The sequence below is a fragment of the Hyperolius riggenbachi genome, chromosome 2 (assembly GCF_040937935.1).
Source record: "Hyperolius riggenbachi isolate aHypRig1 chromosome 2, aHypRig1.pri, whole genome shotgun sequence".
Lineage (NCBI taxonomy): Eukaryota > Metazoa > Chordata > Amphibia > Anura > Hyperoliidae > Hyperolius > Hyperolius riggenbachi.
In genome coordinates, this window is record NC_090647.1 from 200,020,090 (window position 1) to 200,038,724 (window position 18,635).

An 18,635-nucleotide genomic window follows, 5' to 3' on the forward strand; every position below is an offset into this window, starting at 1 on the left:
CGATCGCTCCGCCCATGCCCTTAGAAGGACCGCCGCCTCTGTGGGTGAGCCGGTCCTTCAGGGCTCCACTTCCCGGCCGCCTCTGTGCGTTAGGCGGTCAGGAAGTGGTTAAGTATGCCCAAGCCAACCATGTTCAGTCAGATTAGGCAGTAGTCTAAATTCTATCTATTAGATTATTATCTACTGTTTTTACAGTCTCCTGGCTCACTGTTCTCAGGGAAGGTAGAGTTTAGCTAGACAGGATTTTTTGGCTGATCACTATTTCCCAAACAGCCCAGGAGTTTGGCCTGCAAAGGTAGAGATGTGTAGTAGGTAAGGAGGTATGAGAGGCAACAGTGCTGGATTTTGTACTATGGAACTCGGATAAATTCCTCAAACTATAAGGCTGGGTTTACTCTGCTTGTGCTGCATAACATACATGTTATAATGCGTGTGGACTACAGTGCACAATGTGTGGGGTATAATACGTGTCTTTTTAAAGTCTGGCCAAAGTCTATGCAAAGTGCTCATATTTGCAGGTTATCCAGAATCACATTGCATACAGCGAGTTAGGATTAAGGTATGTGAACATGGCCATACAGTTGCATGAGCAGTGGGTTCACGTGGAATTATTGCACAGTGCATAGTGTGACCGCACCCTTATGCCTAGTACACACCATACACTTTTCTGTTAGATTTTCTGTTGAAAACTTGTTATCTTTGCTGCATTGTTTTCTGGTTATCTCCTGCTGAGTAGAACAATGTCTAATTGCTAGGCAGATAGATGGTTAGATAGATAATTTCCAACATGTTGGACATTATCTATCTAGTAGGTAAATCTAAAAGAGAAAATCTAACAGAAAATTGTATGGTGTGTATCTAGCATTAGGGTTCAGGAGAGTATCGTTAGTACTAATAAGCAGCACAGCTGAAGAACCACCACTAAAGTTTACAGTGATCTCCAACAGAATTGCTCTAAATAGTCATGTGAAAAAGTAAGAACGCCTCATGTAAAGTTATTTTTTTTCCTTTTAAGTTATGCAATTTTATCAGCATTCACTCTCTTTATTCAGAGTCTGTAAAGATAATGATGTAGTTGAATAAATAAACAATGACATATTCACTTTGCAATCTTTTATTTGAATAATAATTAACAAATGTTCAGTTTCTTTCTATGGATATTGTAAGTAGACCTTTGGTTGTAAAGCCGGGTATTGCCTCACCTGGCAGAAACAAACTGAAATGTGCTTCACTTATAACTGTCTATCAGTTTCAAGCTGCGTTGTTTGAGGGAGTTTCACATGCACAGCAATTTTAAATCAACCCACAACTTCTCAATAAAATTTGACTCCAGGCTAAGACTTGACTATTCTGGAACCCTCCATGGCTCTCTGTTTCCTCAGCCCCCTTTCGGTGGATTTACTGAATTGTTCTTAAGGTCCACTTTTGTTTAAATATTGTTCTTCTCACAGCTTCCTGGTACCTGTTGCTGAAAAGTAGCCACAGACCACAAGATTTTTACCACCATGCTTTATAGTTGCCATTCTAAGATGCTGTTGTTTGGCTTTCACCAAACATGTCTTATACCTTGTGACCAGAAAGTGTATTTTCCTTGCCTGTCTAGTGCTACTTTTTCCAGAAGTCCAGGTCTATCCCTAGGGGTTGTGAGGTTTACTATAACTCTGATGCTCTTTCTAGACACTAAAACATTCTTCTTGGTACATCTCCCCTTTAGATTTTTTTTGTGTAGCTTTTTTGTCCTGGAAGGCTCCTACAATTTCACATGAGTAATGGTGAGCGATACCTGTAGGTCACACAAAAAATCCTGAGGTTATTTACTATACAGTCTCTAAGTCACTTGCATTCTGCCCTAGTGTTTTCCCCTTTTATATTTTATGTACTTAACGGAGGAATGATTGATATTTATTTGGTCATCTTTTACATTTTTTTTTCTTAAATTATAGACCTCTGCAAAGATGGCCAAGCACTAGACTATAATTAATCTATTATACAACATATTTGATAACATGATAGAGTTCATACAAAATGCATGTAAATTAATGTTCTGATCAATATATAGGGATATAATTGATCACAAACTGATTAGTCATTGCAGAAAATTCTATATACCGTATATACTCGCATATAAGCTGACCCGAATCTAAGCCGAAGTACCCACTTTTCCCTCAAAAAGCAGGAAAAAGTGGTTGGCACTCCAGACACGTGGCTGACAGCACTGGATGCCCATTCCATAATACATTCTGGCCACCCACATGCAGGGGGACGCGTGAGTGGCTGAAAGTGGAGGAGCTCCTGTCCCACTGTGCACTAATCAACTCTGGAAGCATGGCTGGCATCCGATCCTGCAGGTGGCAGCAGCAGCTCCTGACCGCAGCCAGCATCCCCGCTGAAAGTGGAGGAGCTCTTGTCCCGCTGTGTGCTCTCTATCCCCGGAAGCAGGTGAGACTGCACACAAAAGAGGTCATGCAAAGTAGGAGACTCGCATATAAGCCGAGAGGGGAACTTTTGAGCACATTTTTTGTGCTCAAAAATTTGGCTTATATGCGAGTATATACGGTAAATCATGAAAGATTTGATAGTACAAAAGCAGGCAAAAATTGATAATAGATCATATAAATTTATAGATTCAGAATAGTTTTCACCATAAAATCAAAATTGTCTGTTTTATGGTCTTTTAGTATATAGCCAGCATAACTTTCTTTCTGAAGGCCTCAATCAGCTCTTTAGATGTAAGAATGGTTTTTAACCAGTTCACCCCCAAGGGTTTTTACCCTAACGGACCAGAGCAATTTTCACCTGTCAGTGCTCCTCCTTTTTATTCCCTAATAACTTAATTACTACTTATCACAAGAAAATGATCTATACCTCGTTTTTTTCGCCACCAATTAGGCTTTCTGTGGGTAGTACATTTTGCTAAGATTTTTTTTATTCTAAATGCATTTTATGGGAAAAATACAGAAATAATGGGAAAAAATCATTATTTCTCAGTTTTTAGCCATTATAGTTTTAAAATTAAACATTCTCCTGTGGATAAAACCAACACTTTTTATTTGCCCAGTTGTCCCGATTATTAAACCGTTTAAATTATGTCCCTATCACAATGTATGGCGACAATATATTATTTTAAAATATAGGTGTTATTTTTCTGTTATTTTTTTTTTGTTTTAGCCATAATTAAACTCCTATGTAATAAAATTAATTTTCCCTCAGTCAACTATTTATTGATTGATTTTAAGCTGATTTTTTTTACAAGTGTTTTTTTTTTTAAGGGGGGAGGAAGTGTAATTTATTTATTTTATTAATATTGTATATTTTACATAGTATGTTTGTGCTTGTGTGTAATATACTTTTTGGCCACAAGATGGTGCTAGTGAACACTTTCCCCTTAAGGAAGTGATCACTTTTTTTTTTTTTTTTTTTTGTACGGCGCGGACACGTGCGGAGCGGCGGCGGGAATGCGCGACGTACTAAAACGTCATGTTGCCATTAATAGGCTAAAGCATGACGTTTTAATACATTACATTGTCAGTAAATGGTTAAATGAAATGTCTGAGATTGAAATAAGACAGGTTCCAACAAGATTTTCCAATAATGTCTCAATCATTTGCACCTTATCTTGTGCACCTGATTCTAATTTTAGAAATTTGAGGTACTGATAAATGTAGTTTAGTACTTTATTGGCGCATGAATATTTTTAAATGTAGATCAGATATTTGCAGGTTTAAGTGTGATATCCTGAAAAAGTGAAACATTTCTTCAGGGCTGCTTCTTTAAAACATCTAGCATCTATGAAAATTACTTTGGTAGAACCTAAACTCTTGCACTGATGACATGAAAACAGAGAAATCCACCCTGTCCGTTTATAGAAAACAGTCTGTCTAATTCTCCCTTCTCAGCAAGTAATCATCAGTGTAATTTTAGCTGTCACCTCTGGTTGCGCCAAGTTATGTACTAATGTGTAAACACAGGAGGGTTAACTATTTCTGTCCTCCCATTAAATCAGGAAGTAGACACAGCAGATTTATAGCAGAAGCTCTGTAAGCTGTAACAAATGTCTTTCTTTAAAGGTTATTTTTTAGAGCAGAGAGGAAGATCTGGGCTTAGGTCCACTTTAAGGTTTGCTTCCTCCTTCTCCATATAGTAATCTGTCTTTCTACTACTTTCATTAGAATGTTTGTGCGTTGTTATATGTGGGCTACAGTAAGTTTGTTTGGAGCATTTACTTTATATAACTTTTGGTACATGGGATGTACGAATTATGAGCAGTCTGGAGTATCAATGGGGCTCATACTAGATGGATGATTGTGTTTTGAGTTATGGAATTGCTTAACTGAATGGCCCAGTCATATGTCACACTGCTGTTTAAAATAATGTAAGAGTTTAACAACCTGATAAATCAAGGGGAATAAGACTTCCAGCCATATAAAAAACTGAAACCTGATAACATTCTTTTGCAGGAGAATAATTTTAGCACCAAACAAGCACATAAATTTCAATAAACATTTGATAGGTATAAAAAAGGTAAAGCAGCCTGCAGGTTTGCTTACTACAGCCAGGATAGTTCTCTTTTCTCTTGTTCTGAATTGATGAGCGTATAGCTACTTTCTATAGCTTAAAGCGGAATATAACCCTGCATTTCAACTTTGCTCTAAAACATTATTTACAGTATATTATATGCAACCAGCATTTTTTTTTTTTACTAAACCAGCATTGGAGGGGTTACACAGGGCTTTAAAGTTCCTTTAGATTTCTGCAGACGCATCCGAAGCTGAAAAGAGATACATTTTGTTTACAGAAATGTATCTAAGTGTTGAATGACTCATCTCTCTGACTGAGAAGGAGCTTGGAGGACTGCCAAAGAGTGTGTAACTGTTTATCAATAGATACATAGAATGTAACAATCTGAACTTCTGCATATCTCTCCACGGAACTTGAAACGTCTGTGTTTAACCCTTCCAATGCTGGTCTAGTAAAAAAAAAAAATGCTTTTTGCATATAATATGCTGTAAATAATATTTTAGAGCAAAGTTGAAATGCAGGGTTATATTCCGCTTTAATGAAGCTTCCACATCTGGAGCTCAATCCTCCACTTTTCGTATTGCCGAACCATGAAAAGTGTTTTGAGTGCACAACTGATCGCATATGCAGAAAATAGCAGCAGTCTAACCTTACACATTTTGTAAAAAATCCTCCTGCTGTTAGATGAGCACAAAAGATTCATGACCGCCACTGATAAAATGCACTGACGCTTCCTTAAGTGTATTTTGTAGCTGAAACCTGATGAGAAAATACTGCTATTTACTGATGCAGACTTATTTTAAGTAATACATTGGAAAGTTACTCTTTTATGTGATGGAGGAGAAAAATGTATAAAACCTTTACAAAAGAATAATCCTTCAAAGATTAACACTTTAACCACTTCAGCCTAACTGGATGAACATTTTCATCCAGTTAGGATGCGCGCACTCTTGCGGGTCGCGCGCGCTCCCGCGGGCCCCCCGTGCGCGCCCCCGCTGCTGGCCCTTAGCCCATCGATCAATGAAAGGGATTATAAATCCCTTTCACTGATCGGACCCCCCCCCGGAGAAAAGCCGACAGCGTCTCTTCAGACGCTGCGGCTTTTCTGAGCTCTGGTCTTCTTTCTTTTGACTGTGGCCATCTTGTGGCCAAATAGCAAACTGCACCAAAAACACACTTTGAATTAAATAAATACATTTTTAAACATTAAAAATCCCCTGTTTACCTCCCACACCAAAAAATACCCACATACAAGTTTTAATAAAAAAAATTCACAATAATAAAAAATAAAAAAAACATAAATAGTTACCTAAGGGTCTGAACTTTTTAAATATTCATGTCAAAGGAGTATATCAATATGGTTTATTAAATTATGGGCTTCTAAATAGTGATGGACGCAAATTGAAAAAATGCACCTTTATTTCCAAATTGAATATCGGCGCCATACATTGTGATAGGGACATAATTTAAATGGTGTAATAAGCGGGACAAATTGGTAAATAAAGTACATAGGTTTTAATTATGGTAGCATGTATTAATTTCAAACTATAATGGCCAAAAGCTGAGGAATAATGATTTTTTTTCCATTTCTGTCTTAATATTCCTGTTAAAATGGATTTACAATAAATTAATTTCAGCAAAATGTATCACCTACAGAAAGCCTAATTGGTGCCGGAAAAAACAAGATATAGATCCATTCATTGTGCTGAGTAGTGATAAAGTTATTGAACGGGATAAAGTTAATGAATGGGAGGTGAAAGTTGCTCAGATGCAAAAAAAAATGTCAACCCTGTAGGCTGAAGTGGTTAAAGGACAGAAACAAATACTTGACTATTGACATACAGTCATGGGCAAATATATTTGACACCCTTACATTTATGTCAGAAAACACACCACTTCACTTCTAGAAAATTGTTGAAATTACAAATGCTTTGATCTTGTCATTTTTTTCTTTTCTTTTTTTTTTGCACTGGAACACAAAAAAACAGAGGAAAAACATCTGAGATATTCCACATGTCAACAATGGCCTGAGCAAAATTACTAGCACCCTCAACTTAAAGCACATCTGAACTGTGCCAAGATGATTTTTACTTACCTGGGGCTTCTTCGAGCCCCCTGTAGTCTTTTTACAACTCCCTGTTGGAATTTCGGACCACTCTTCCTTTGCCAGCTGCTTCGGGTCTCTCAGATTTGAAGGGTTTCTTCTCCCAACTGTTGTTTTTAGATATCTCTACAAGTGTTATATGGGACTTACTGTAGATCTGGATACTTCAGTACTCTCCATCACTTTGTATTAAATCCTTTATGGATGCTTTTTGAAGTATGCTTTGGGTCCTCCTGACCCATAACCTCTGGCTGAGATCCATCTTTTTGACACAGGGCCTCATACTCCTTTGGTAGTTTTCTAATTGTACAATAGCTTCAGACTTTACTGTCTTCCAGTGCCTAAAGCAGCAAAGCAATGCCAAAACATCAGTAAACCTCCTCCACGTTTGACTGTAGAGACCATGTTCTTTTCTTTGAAGGCTTCTTTTCATCTTCTGTAAACAGCTGAATTATGTGTGTTAGTGAAAATCTATATTTTCGTCTCATCTGTTCAGAGGACATTCTCCTAGAAGGATTATGGCTTTCACAGGAAAGTTTTAGCAAACTCCAATTTGGCTTTTTTATGTTTCTGAGTCTGTTGTGGGGTCCTCCTGGATCTCTTGCCATAGCATCCTTTTTCATTCAGATGGTGACCGATGTATTTGAACAATTCTTAGTTGTGTCATATCATTAATCTTTCTCTTTTGGCCACGTCCAGAGAGAATAGATACAGTGCCATGGGATGTACACTTTTTTTTTTTTTACAGTGCTGCGCAGAGTGGACACAGGAACATTAAGATATCCGGAGATAGACGTGTAGCCTTGGAAATGTCCATGCTGTTCTTTAATTTTGGTTCTCAAATTCCCTGATAATTCTTTATTCTTCTTTCTTGTCTCCATCTGATCATGTTGTTAAATCGAGTGTTTCAAAGATTATATCATGCCTGGTGGTTTTAGGAAGGACTCTAGTACAGGGGGGCTTATAAGTTCCTGCCCCCCCTCCAGATGAAATACAAAAAGGAGTGTGATGGGCATATGGCAGCTTTAATATCTCAGCATGTAACTGCACATATCAGGTGTTTGGTATTCTTAAAGGGAACCTGTAGTGAAGAAAGTGCACCAAGGCAAATTTAGATACTTACCTTGGGAGGGGGAAGCCTCTGGATCCTAAAGCGGCTTCTTTTGTCCTCTGCAGGCCTGTGGGACCCCTGCAAAAGAGCTTGCCACCCGCTCACGAAGGGACACTAGCACAACCCTGCTTGGCTCTCTTCTGAACAAGCTGGGATGGTTCATTTACAGTATGCACTACTGCTCAGATGGAAGCTGTCTTCTCCTGCACAGTAATAAAGACCCTATCGGGTGAATATTTTTCCGCCAGAGCGAGACAGTGCTAGTGCATATGCACAGGGAGGCCACTCTTCAATGGTCCTAGTGCTGGAACGGGCTGACTTAAGGGAACGAGGGAAACCTTTTTATGATCCAGAGACGTATGCTTTCTGTTAACAATGGCTTTCTTCTTGCCACTCTTCCATAAAGGCCAACTTTGTGCAGTGCATGAATAATAGTTGTCCTATGGACAGGGTCTCCCACCTGAGCGGTAGATCTCTGCAGCTCGTCCAGAGTCACCATGGGCCTCTTGACTTCATTTCTGATCAGCGCTCTCCTCTTTCGGCCTGTGAGTTTAGGTGGACGGCCTTGTTTTGGTAGGTTTACAGTTGTGCCATACTCCTATTTCTGAATGATCGCTTGAACAATGCTCCGTGGGATGTTCAAGGCTTTGGAAATCTTTTTGTAGCCTAAGCCTGCTTTAAATTTTTCAATAACTTTATCCCTGACCTGTCTGGTGTGTTCTTTGGACTTCATGGTATTGTTGCTCCCAATATTCTCTTAGACAACCTCCTGAGGCCGTCACAGAGCAGCTGTATTTGTGCACACAGGTGCACTCTATTTAGTCGTTAGCACTCATCAGGCAATGTCTATGGGCAACTGACTGCACTCAGACCAAAGGGGGCTGAATAATTACGCACACCCCACTTTGCAGTTATTTGTTTGTAAAAAAAATGTTTGGAATCATGTATGATTTTCGTTCCACTTCTAATGTGTACACCACTTTGTATTGGTCTTTCACATGGAATTCCAATAAAATTGATTCATGTTTGTGGCAGTAATATGCCAACATGTGGAAAACTTCAAGGGGGCTGTATACTTTTGCAAACCACTGTACACTGAGATGTCATAAACTCTGGAGAAGTGTCCTTCCTACAGCACTATCAAAACCTGGATACCTTCCTACACCATTGAAGATGAGCCTCAGACTGGGTGCCCTCCAAACTCAACTGATCTGGCAACCTGTGATGCTGTCCATTAGCTAATTATTGAGGATCAGAGAAAAATCTGCAAAAATGATGGCCCAGTTACTGGGCATTTTATGAAAGCATGTTTGTTTATCACCACTAATCTAGACAGGCACAAGCTTTCAGAGAAGTGCATGCCAATATGTTTGAACAGTGATCAAAAGAAAGAACCAGCTGAAACCTCCAAAGCCGTTTTAGTCCATATTGAAGCTGCACAGAAATGTTTGGCTAGTTTAGTAACTGAGGATGAAACTTCGCTCCACATCTTTGATTCTGAAACCAAGGAACAGTCAAAGGAATGGTGCCACAGTTGGTCCATGTGGCAGAAGAAGTTCCGCACCCAAAAAGTTCTGGCATCTGTTTTCTGGGACAAAGACAGTATTCTGTTGGTGGACTACCTACCTCAGTGCTCTAGTATCACCAGACAATATTAAGTTGACCTCCTGGACTAGCTGAGGCAATTTAGACGAAACACTGTGGAAAGTTGACCAAAGGGATGCTTTTTTTTTTTTTTCTTGCATGACAATGCACCTGCGCACACAGCCAATATTGTAACTGTCAAATTGAGGACCCTGGGATTCCAATTGGTCACCTGACTTTGATCCTTCAGAATATTTCCTGTTCCTGAACAGGGAAGCCTGGAGGGGCAACATTTTTAAGACATTTCTGACATCAAACATGCTGCTGAGAGCTAGCTTGAGGTCCTACCAAATTTGAATGTTGAAGCTGCAGTTACAATGTACTAAGTGTGTAAAGGCAGCCATACACTGGTCGATTGCCACCAGATCGACCAGCAGATAGATCCCTCTCTGATCTATTGGCTGCCTACACTGCAAACAGATTTTGAATCAATTTCACTATGAAATCGATTCACAATCTGTGGAGCTGCTGCCGCCGCCCCCAGCTTTCATTAACCGATCCGGCCGGCGCTAGTCCCCCGGTCTCCGCTGTTGTCTTTTCTCTGCTCTGGGCTCTGACTTAACTTTACGTCCTGTGGGGGGAAGTTTAAAAAGTAGAGGGCACTCTACTGTTTAAACTTCCCCCGCCAGGAAGTAAGTGAAGCCAGCTGGAGCCCAGTGCGGAGAAGGGACAGCGGGGACACGCGCCGGCGGAACAGGTGATGTATTGCCGCTAGCGTCGGTCATCGGACATGCAATCGAGCAAAATTTTCCACACGGACAGATCGACTGGATTTATTGATTTCGCCCAATAATCGGCCGATCAGTCAGCGTTTGCGTATTGATTTTACAGCAGATTCGATCAGTGGTCGAATCTGCTGTCTATCGGCGGGAAATCAAGTAAGTGTATGGGCACCTTAAGTCTCTGGGAAATATTTCGCCTAAATGGGTTATTTTGTAACTCTCTCTCTTTTCTTTCTGCCAAACCCAGGAACTTATCAGCAACCCCTTGTAGATCAGGAATTAGAGGAAAACGTACAATATGAAGTGTGTGAAATGCTATTCCCACTATGCCTGTGTTCCATTCACATGTTTAAACCTGATCCATCTAAGGGACTTCTGGACTTTCATTTTCCTGAACAAAACATCTGGGAAAATGCACCTGAAACATCCACAAGTAAAGTGGAATCTGTTTGTTCAAATCTGGATCGCAATATTTATGAGTTTTCTTAAGTTATTAGTTTGGGAAACTTTGAAATCTTACTAGTTCACTTCCACATTAAGTAGTCCTGTTCTACTTTTCATAAATAATTGAGATACCCTTAATAAATGATGACTGTGTTGTCTGTTGTTGAGGGGTGTTACTGCTATTCTATTTTTTTATTTTGACCCAGTAAGAAAATACTGTATTGTACTGGTATTTCCACTATAAATTAGTGGCAACTAAACTATTTCCTAGGGAAAGCTTCTGTCAGTGGGGTTCCCTCACTAGAGATTTTTCTTTTAGCATATTAAGTCGCTTCCTCTGAGGCACCATATTGATTTCATATAGTATGCAGCAGTCCTAAAAATCTCTGCATTTTTTTTTTTGTCAAATCTATGGCACTTACTTCCAAAACATTTCACATAATAGCCTGTCTTCCCTGATTTTGAAGACATTGATTCTTCTTACATCAAAGACTTTTGTAGTTACACGTAATCTAAAGTGTCTTGCTGAGCCTATAGCTCAAACTTTGTGGATAAGTTCTGTAAAATGATAACAATAACATGGTCAAAACATTTTTTCAACTTAATTTTTATCCATAGTAGGACTAATTTCTTAAAAATATGTAAAAAAGATTCTCAGATTAAATTAATCATTTTTAGTATCATACTTCAGAACTGTCTGTAACATGGACAAATTATCCTCTCTATCAGTTATAATTCACAAAAGCCCAGCCAACTTAATGTGTTCAGACAGCGCATATTGCGATTACCAAGATTTACATGAGTTAAGCAAATTATGTAATCCATTATTTCAATGCAGCACTTATATTGCTTGTGTGACAGTGATGCATGTATATCAACTTCAGCCCGCAGGTTGTTTTCCCCTTATCAACGAGAGGAATTTTCACACCTAAATGATCTTTTTTTCTTTTTTTTCTTTTTTCAGGATAAATTCTGATTTTTGGGGGGTGATTTTTTTTTTTTTTTTTGTAATTATTTTATTCTCTATGCATTTTATATGCTCTGTGTCTCCATTTTCATCTACTAAAGTTTGAATCTAAGCAAGGCTACTGTAGATAAAACCCACACATTTTTATTTGCCTATTAAACCAACATATAAATTATGTTCCTAGTACAATGTCTGGGGATAATATATTATTTAGAAATAAAGGCGTATTTTTTCCTATATTTTGATTTTCCTTCTTTTTATTGTACCCTAGCAATAATTGCAAGTCCTTATTTGCAAAAATATCAGTAATATACCCTATTGGCATACATAATTAAAAACCCGGGTCCCCAAGTTAACAATTTAAGTATTCTATTTTAAATTCTGTCACTTTGATTTCTTTTTACAAGTTTTTTTTATTTTGGTACGGGATATATGAAAATAAACATTTTATTGCTTTTGATTCAGTTTGTCACTAAAAAGACTTCACAAGATATAGGCCTCAACACTAAAGCACTCTAAAATCCTACAACTCATCACTGTTAAATGCCACAATTATCTCACAGTCGATGGCTAGATGAGCATCTAGAAGGCCAAAGTCATAGTATGCAAATGACTTGTACAGGCCATTTTTTTCCACAAAGTATTTAAGCACCATACTTTGTTTGCATAGCTCCGGCAGAGTCTGAACAGCAGAAAAAGACACAAATGTCACCATTATGAAAAGCTGACAACCATGGCTATTTAAAAGTTGGTGTTTTGCAAGCTACCAATTTGTGTAGTTTTGCTGCAACTTTCCCAAGTTTTCATCATTTGAAAATTACTTTTTTTTTTTGAATGATGGATTGAGTTTGTCCCTACCTATTTTTTTATGTGACAGTGTCCAAGCTATAAGACACATCAACATTTCTTCTACAACTCATTATAATTAGAATGAGGTCACATATACCTCATTTGATGACAAATGGATGCACAAAAATCCATTATACGCAAGGCTTGCCTGTGGCTTTTTTGCAGACCATTTTTTTTGCACTAATTGATACAGCACTATTGTTTGTTTGCATAGCCCCAGAAGAGCCAGGACATCAGAAAAAGGCCACAAATGTCACCATTTTGGATAGCTAACAACCAGGGCTATTCAAAAGTGGGTATTTTGTAAGTTATTGACTTGTAAGCTATTGTGTAGTTTTGCTGAAATTTTCCCATGTTTGAGAATAATTTTAAAGGTGACTTTTTTTTTGAATGATGCATTAAGTTTGTCCCTACCTATTTTTTTTTAGGTGACAGGGGTACAATATAAAACACATAAAAATGTATTGTACAACTCATTATGATTAAAATTATGTCACATATACGTCAATCCATTATTCTCAAGGTACACCAATGGCTCGGGTAGGGTCTGGTTAGAGATAAGAGTAGGTGGTGAGTGGTTAGGGGTAGTTGAGGGGTGGTTAAGGTTAGGCATAGTTAGCAGAGGGTTCAGGTGGGAGTAAGGGCACACGATGATAGAACAACATCGGTAAATTACTGATATCCTACTCTTTTGGATAATAGACTATCGGTAAGATTACCAATGTTCTAATACCATTATTAATACCATTATTTCATGCCTTTTACCATTATTTTTGCACCCATTTTTTTCTTGTGGCGCTACTATAGATACGCCCTATCTTTGCCTAACACTAAATCTCCCCTATCTATGCCGAACCCTAGCCACCCCACACATACTCCTAACATATTCCTAACACTAATTCTCCCCAGTCTATATCTATACCTAACGCTAATGGGCACCCCCATAGGTGCCCAGGTAAAATTACACTAATAATGGGTATGACAGTACATTTGGGCACCAGAGTTGCCCACTATAGAAACTGGAGCTATAAAGCTATTTTTATATGTAGTAGTTCAAACGTTTTATTAGTTGAAAATCAAAAAAGAAGAAAAAGCATAATAGAAGAAGCCTATGTCCACTGTAATGCTGATCTGTATCTCTTAACAGCCATGTACCAATCATTTTGATTTAGGTAACATCCTAGATATTATTTGCTTCTCAGGACATGTATGTGAATGGGGCACAGTGGTATAGATGTGTTTTTTTCTAAAGTTGTGTTTACAGTTATAAAGCCTTGTAGGATGTAACACTGATTAATTAAATGGTAACCATATTTTTCTCTCACAGTTAAACAAGAAAATACATCTGTGGTTTGGGTCTTATTGAGCGTTTTCCTTGGTGCAATGGCTATGCTGTGCAAAGAGCAAGGCATAACTGTATTGGTAAGAAAAACTTCTTTCTTTGTTGTTGTTGTAAAAGTTGTAATTCAGTATTGGTAAAGTAGATAAAGAAAAACGCTCCCTGAAAACTATTAAAATTATACTTCCATCCAAGATGTTTTTAGCATACAAAAGCATGGTTGCTATGCATGAATTAACATCCAAGAGAGGTATATTTTCCCCACAGTCCTGATAACACCAAAAACTGTTGGCTTTATTGATGTTGAATTTAAATTATTTTAGATTTTTTCCTTCCCCATTCAAACTTCTAGTCTCTGAAAATAACAAAAGATGATTGTCTTTGCCAGGGTTTGAATGCTGTTTTTGATGTCTTTGTAATCTGCAAGTTAAACATGCTGGAATGTATCCAGAAGGTACTGCACAGGCACAAAACCCCAGAGGTGAGTGTATTCAATTTCCATTCCCTATTCAGAACAGATTCTGGGCTCCTCAGTTACTGCACAGTATGATCTCGTGTCTGTCGCTCAGTTGCATTCTTGAAAGGGTCTTTTTATTAAAGCAGGAGAAAAAAAAGAGAGCGGCAAAGAGAAAAACTCATGCCCTTTGATTTTGTTGTTGCTGTGGGAATGCATAGCCAAATCATTTTGTTAAAAGGAGCAAAAGCCATATTTGCAAGGTGTGGTTAGGAAGTAACTCTGAATAACATGAATTCTTATTGACCAAACCAGAGGAATACCAGTTCCATGAGATGCACACTTAAAATGTAAACATTTTAGAGTATGTATTTCCTATTCCCATTAGGTAGTCTTAAGACATGTATTGTAGATACACCATCACTATTATTAGCACTGCATAGTTTACTGGACATGATAAATACAGGATGGTGGTGATGATATTATTATTACCATCACTACTGCCTACATGTTACAGTGCTCACTTATGGGTAAAACTATCAGTGTACAGCAAGACTCACATGTAAATGATTCATCCTTGCTTGGTACACAACATGACAACAGTGTGGCAAGTTTCATTAAATTATATTTAAATAGCTTTTACATTTTGTTAGACCTGCATTTTTACAACACCTTTTTACATTTATAATTTTTTTTTTTTTATTGCACTGGTTCAGTTACACATTTAGATAGTGAATTAGGTTGAAATAAAACATCTAAATCAACTTTGGTCTCTCACAAACTATCCAAGTTTTGGCTCAAAAGAAAAGAAAACAAATCTTAGCAGGTCGCTTTGACCAGTTTTGTGTCACAAAGGAGAGGAAATACTATCATATTCATCTTGGAAATTAAAACAGCAAATACCAATCACTGTAAGTGTTGATTTAGATTTTTTTTTGTTTGCACCTTAAATGTTACCTAAAGTCATGTACAGACTTAAACATTCAAAAAATATGATGTACAAGTCTTCATGCAGACAGTGTTAGCCAAAGTGATAGGCATCTTTATTATTCATATTTGTGAATGCACTGTAGAAAATAAAAGGCTACATTGACAAAACCAATGATTTAGCTATGACCTGGCGCATTAGTGGAGAGCCCTGTATATCTGAGCTTACAGTCCAGAGATTAGTGGTTAACCATTTCAGCCGCCTGGACGTGATCCTCACGTCCAGGCGGCTGCTCTGCTGCGGTGCCGCGATTTGGCGCGCTCCCGCGCCCCCATGCTGTCCCCCGGTAGCCCTGGGATCAGTGAACGGGAACATGGTTCCTGATCACCGATCCGTGTCCCCAGCTGTCCTACTAGAGGCTTCAGTCTTTCTGCAAAAAAAAGTTTCCCCATCCTCCTTGTGCTTTAGGTGAGCGAGAAGCAGAAGGAGAAAAAAATAAACTCAAGGTGGCCATCTTGTGGCCAAATAGTAAAACTACATCTACATACATTTTACATTAAAATGTACACATATAATATTAAAAATTAACTGTTTATTTCCCACACCAAAATATTACCCAAATAAAATGTTTAATGGAAAAAAAAAATAACAATTATAAAAACAAAACAAAAACATAAATAGTTACCTAAGGGTCTGAACTTTTTAGATATGCATGTGAAGGGGGTATACTACGAACATTTTTAAAATTTTAAGCTTGTAAATAGTGATGGACGCAAAACGGAAAAAAATGCACCTTTATTTCCAAATAAAATATTGGCGCCATACATTGTGATAGGGACAAAATTTAAATGGTGTCATAACCGAGACAAACGGGCAACTAAAATACATAGTTTTAATTATGGGAGCGTGGATTATTTTAAAGCTATAATGGACGAAAACTGAGAAATGATTTTTTTCTTATTAATCCTGTTAAAATGCATTTATAAAAAATAATTCTTAGCAAAATGTACCACCCAAAGAAAGCCTAATTAGTGGCGGAAAAAACAAGATATAGCTCAATAAATTGTGTTAAGTAGTGATAACGTTATTAGCGAATGAATGGGAGGTGAAAATTGATCTGATGCATAAGGTGAAAAATCCCCGCAGGCTGAAATGGTTGAAGTACACATTTTCCCTGGAAGGTACCTTTTCAGATAAGACAGTAGAGATCCTGAATCTACTGTGTATAGGTCTGTCTCATCAAAAGCAACAGCCATTTTCTGTTTGCAATGGTTTTACCACTCCTCAAAGGGTTGAACTTTACCTCCCTTTTGCAAACACTGAACTGATGAGAAAGCATTCTGTTTGACTACAGTCCTTTGGATAAAAAGGTCAGATCACTTAAAAAAAAAAGAGTAGATAGAATTTACCATGATTTTTGATGTATGTAGGGGGAACAGGTTAGCTTTAAACATATGTGGTGTTATTACATATGTTGGAAACCACTAAATGTTTTTGTTTGTTTGTTTGCTGTTAACATGATAGGGAAATTAAAATATTTTACATATATATTTTTTTCCCCTCAGACATTTTCATATTTGAAAAAGGGTTTGTTAACAAGAATTAGCATCTTGGTCATTGGAGGAATATGTGTTCTTTCTGTACGCTGGCGTATGATGGGCACTGGACCACCAGCATTTACTGATGTCGACAACCCAGCATCTTTTGCTGATAGCCTTCTAGTTAGAGTGAGTATATACTAGCTTCATAGAAGAACAAATTATTTGTATCTTTAGAGTAAACCTGTGAGGCTTGCAACTGCTTATTCGGAATACTTCAGGAGCGGGGGGGGGGCCTCTGGATCCTGAAGAGGCCTCCCCATTCTTCTCAGCCAGGCTGATCCAATAATGAGATCCCCCAAGAGCAACTGCACTGCATCTGCACAGTAACACTGACCTGCTTGGGCTCTGGTGGAAAATGACGAGCCTGCTTGGCTCCATGCTACTGCAGCTCACGTATGCGCAGTAGCACTGACCCGATCTTGCTTCCCTTTTCCACCAGAGAACGAGCGGGTCCATGCTACTGTGTATGCACAGGCTGTTGATTTTTCCAGGGTCTTAGCGCTAGTACAGGCCAATGGAGGAGGACAGGGAAAACCTCTCCAGGCTCCAGAGGCTTCCCCCTCCCAAGGTGTGTACAGGGGCACTTTTTTTTCCTCTACAGGTAGAGTTATACTCCACTTTCATTGAAAATTGCTTCAAGTATATATAATTAAGTGTATATATTTTAGTAAGAGGCCCTTTAGGTCCATTGTACACACTCCTAGGAGTTCTGGTTCACCATGAGCTTTCTGGGTATTCTGTAACTCTGGGTGTTTCAAGTCCTACCCCATAGAGCCACATTAATTCATGCCATGTACTGATGAACATCAACCAATCCAAAACTGTATACGTATTGGATTATTGTGGCTCTGTATATTTAACAAGCTGACACATCATTGCATTTCTGCGGTTCTGGAGGTGTGTTTAGCTTACAGGGACAGCAATGGATAATTTGCATATTTCAGTAGTGATGCGGCGGGAGAAATCTCGGAACTCACTCCAACCTGAATAATCACAAATACTTTCTGTTTCAAGAAGGCAAACTTTGTTTTCCTTACACACTCCTAGGAGGTCTGGTTCACCATGAGCCTTCTGAGTACTCTGTAACGCTAAGTGGATATTCATGATCCCTAAAGAGAATCTGTACTCTAAAATTCTTACAATAAAAAGCATACTATTCATTATGTTCTCCTGGGCCCCTCTGTGCTTTTTCTGCCACTCCCTGCTGCAATCCTGGCTGTAATTGCCAGTTTTAGGCAGTGTTTACAAACAAAAGGCATGGCATGTGATAGGCTGAGAGGAGCTCAGTCTGTGACTCATACAGAGCCTGCAGGGGGCCTGGAGAGGATGTATATAACTTATATCCTATCACAAACAGAGTAGCGCATTCCTGCCTGAGCCCGATAAAGCCCTCAGAGGAAAGAAGATTAGATTATATCACAGAGATAATACAGCCACTGTGCAACTGGGAAAGGCTGCAGTAAGACAGACCACATTGGAACAGGTATAGGAACTTATAGGATAGAAGAAATAAGGCTGAACAGTTTGTTAGTCTATTTAAGATTTTGTAATTTACTGGCACAAATAAATTACACAACTACCTGAAGATGAATTTGCACATTTTTGCAAACTTAGAATTTGTTTTCTTTGGGGAGTATGGGGAGCCAAGAAACTTCCAATCTTTTACATGAATAATGTGCTGCACAGGTTAGAAACTTGTTACTCATTTTCATGTTTTTGTCAATTCCAAGTGTTTGATCCTGTTTTGCAGTCTCTGTAAACATAAATTCAGTACAATAAGTGCCTTTTTCCACTGCATAAGTTCAGATACAATTTTTTGGAATGCATGCGCTTGCCTACTATTCTCCAATTGCAAGCGATAATGGTAATTGTGGTGCCCCTTCTTCCCAATGCAATTCTGTTTTTCCAAAAATGCATGTGTTTGGATTTATTTTTTTAAGTACCATTGGAATAG

General features: G+C 38.3%; 1 protein-coding gene across 4 annotated transcripts in view; it reads left to right on the forward strand.

The window, feature by feature from the left end:
• Positions 1–18,635, forward strand: part of TMTC4 (transmembrane O-mannosyltransferase targeting cadherins 4) — a 105,677-nt gene that overhangs the window by 44,799 nt on the left and 42,243 nt on the right. For all 4 annotated transcript variants that reach the window (XM_068267990.1, XM_068267989.1, XM_068267992.1 and 1 more), the window contains exons 7-9: positions 13,687–13,781; positions 14,087–14,179; positions 16,646–16,807. In XM_068267990.1, the coding sequence (XP_068124091.1) occupies positions 13,687–13,781; positions 14,087–14,179; positions 16,646–16,807 (350 nt within the window). The remainder of the gene's footprint in view (positions 1–13,686; positions 13,782–14,086; positions 14,180–16,645; positions 16,808–18,635) is intronic.